General features: G+C 33.4%; 1 protein-coding gene across 2 annotated transcripts in view; it reads right to left on the reverse strand.

Annotated features, from left to right (window-relative positions):
- znf131 (zinc finger protein 131) overlaps positions 1-1,165 on the reverse strand; it is a 7,160-nt gene that overhangs the window by 3,847 nt on the left and 2,148 nt on the right. For both annotated transcript variants that reach the window (XM_014002664.1, XM_014002665.1), the window contains exon 4: positions 219-363. In XM_014002664.1, the coding sequence (XP_013858118.1) occupies positions 219-363 (145 nt within the window). The remainder of the gene's footprint in view (positions 1-218; positions 364-1,165) is intronic.

Consider the following 1,165-nt stretch of genomic DNA (forward strand, 5'->3'; position numbering starts at 1 on the left):
ATGTAATATACTGTATATTTAAACTTTTAGTTTAAAAATGATAAAAACTAAACAGCCTACAGTATTTTTACAGTCTTTATTTTACAGTTAAATATATGTTTATCAAAAAAAGTCTAATGTTACAACTAATTATGGATCCCTTTAACAACTGCAACATTCATAAATTATAATTTCAGTGACAACTGTTCATCAGAAAAAATTATGTACTTAAAACTTACATATCGTCGAGCGCTTTGAGGGCTTCCTGCATTTGTAGATACTCAGCCGCCTTCCACACATCATTCGCCTCACTCTCCCCTGCCATAGATAGCGTGGCTGTGTATGTGAACTCCATCAGCTGGTGAAAGGCTGTGTTGCTCACGCCTGAAAAATGTGTAATACAGCATTGTTCCAATGGCTGTTAAATTTTATAACAAATGCAAATATGCTTCCTTRTAGGGTATAATTTATGACCTGTTTTCATTTAACTTATGGAAAGCTTTAACTAATTTTCATTCCAAGCTGAACATGTGGTAACTACATTTATATCTGTCAAGCTAAAACAGCAAATTTACCACCTAACTTATTATATTTGGTGGTAAATTAATGATGCCAATTTTAGCAAAGTTACAGTAATATAGAACTGTAAAGTACAACTAAAGCGTTTTATATTCASCAGCGCCAAACCATGTTTGTCCACTAGAGTGTGTTATTTACCACCCCAACCAAGGAGGTTCTAGAGAGAACAGCTGGAGTGTGCAGAAACCACGTGACCGTGTGATCGGCTGGTTAAGCTAACGACTAACACAAAACGGTCAAGAGTCTGGATTTCCCATTACTGTACATGTTGACAACAGAGCAGAAAAAAAAGGACCGACGATGTAGAAATCATAAAAACTGTTAATAATAATATCAACCCAATTATTATTAATATTTTATAGTTTACATAATCTAATATTTAAATAATGCCAGAAAAGCTGTTTGTGTTATGGATTTATTAACATTAGATAAACAGGAAAACGTCTCATTTTACAACACAAGTCAGCAGAGTTGATCTTATTTAGCTCAATGTGATCTGAGCAGAACATAATGTAACAGTATAATCTTATAAAGTCGATGTAATCACTGTTATTTATTGAACTTGTTAGCAGATATTAGCTTGTGGAGCATTTATACAGAGTGTAGC

This window comes from Austrofundulus limnaeus, unplaced genomic scaffold (genome assembly GCF_001266775.1).
Source record: "Austrofundulus limnaeus strain Quisiro unplaced genomic scaffold, Austrofundulus_limnaeus-1.0 Scaffold14, whole genome shotgun sequence".
Classification (NCBI taxonomy): Eukaryota; Metazoa; Chordata; class Actinopteri; order Cyprinodontiformes; family Rivulidae; genus Austrofundulus; species Austrofundulus limnaeus.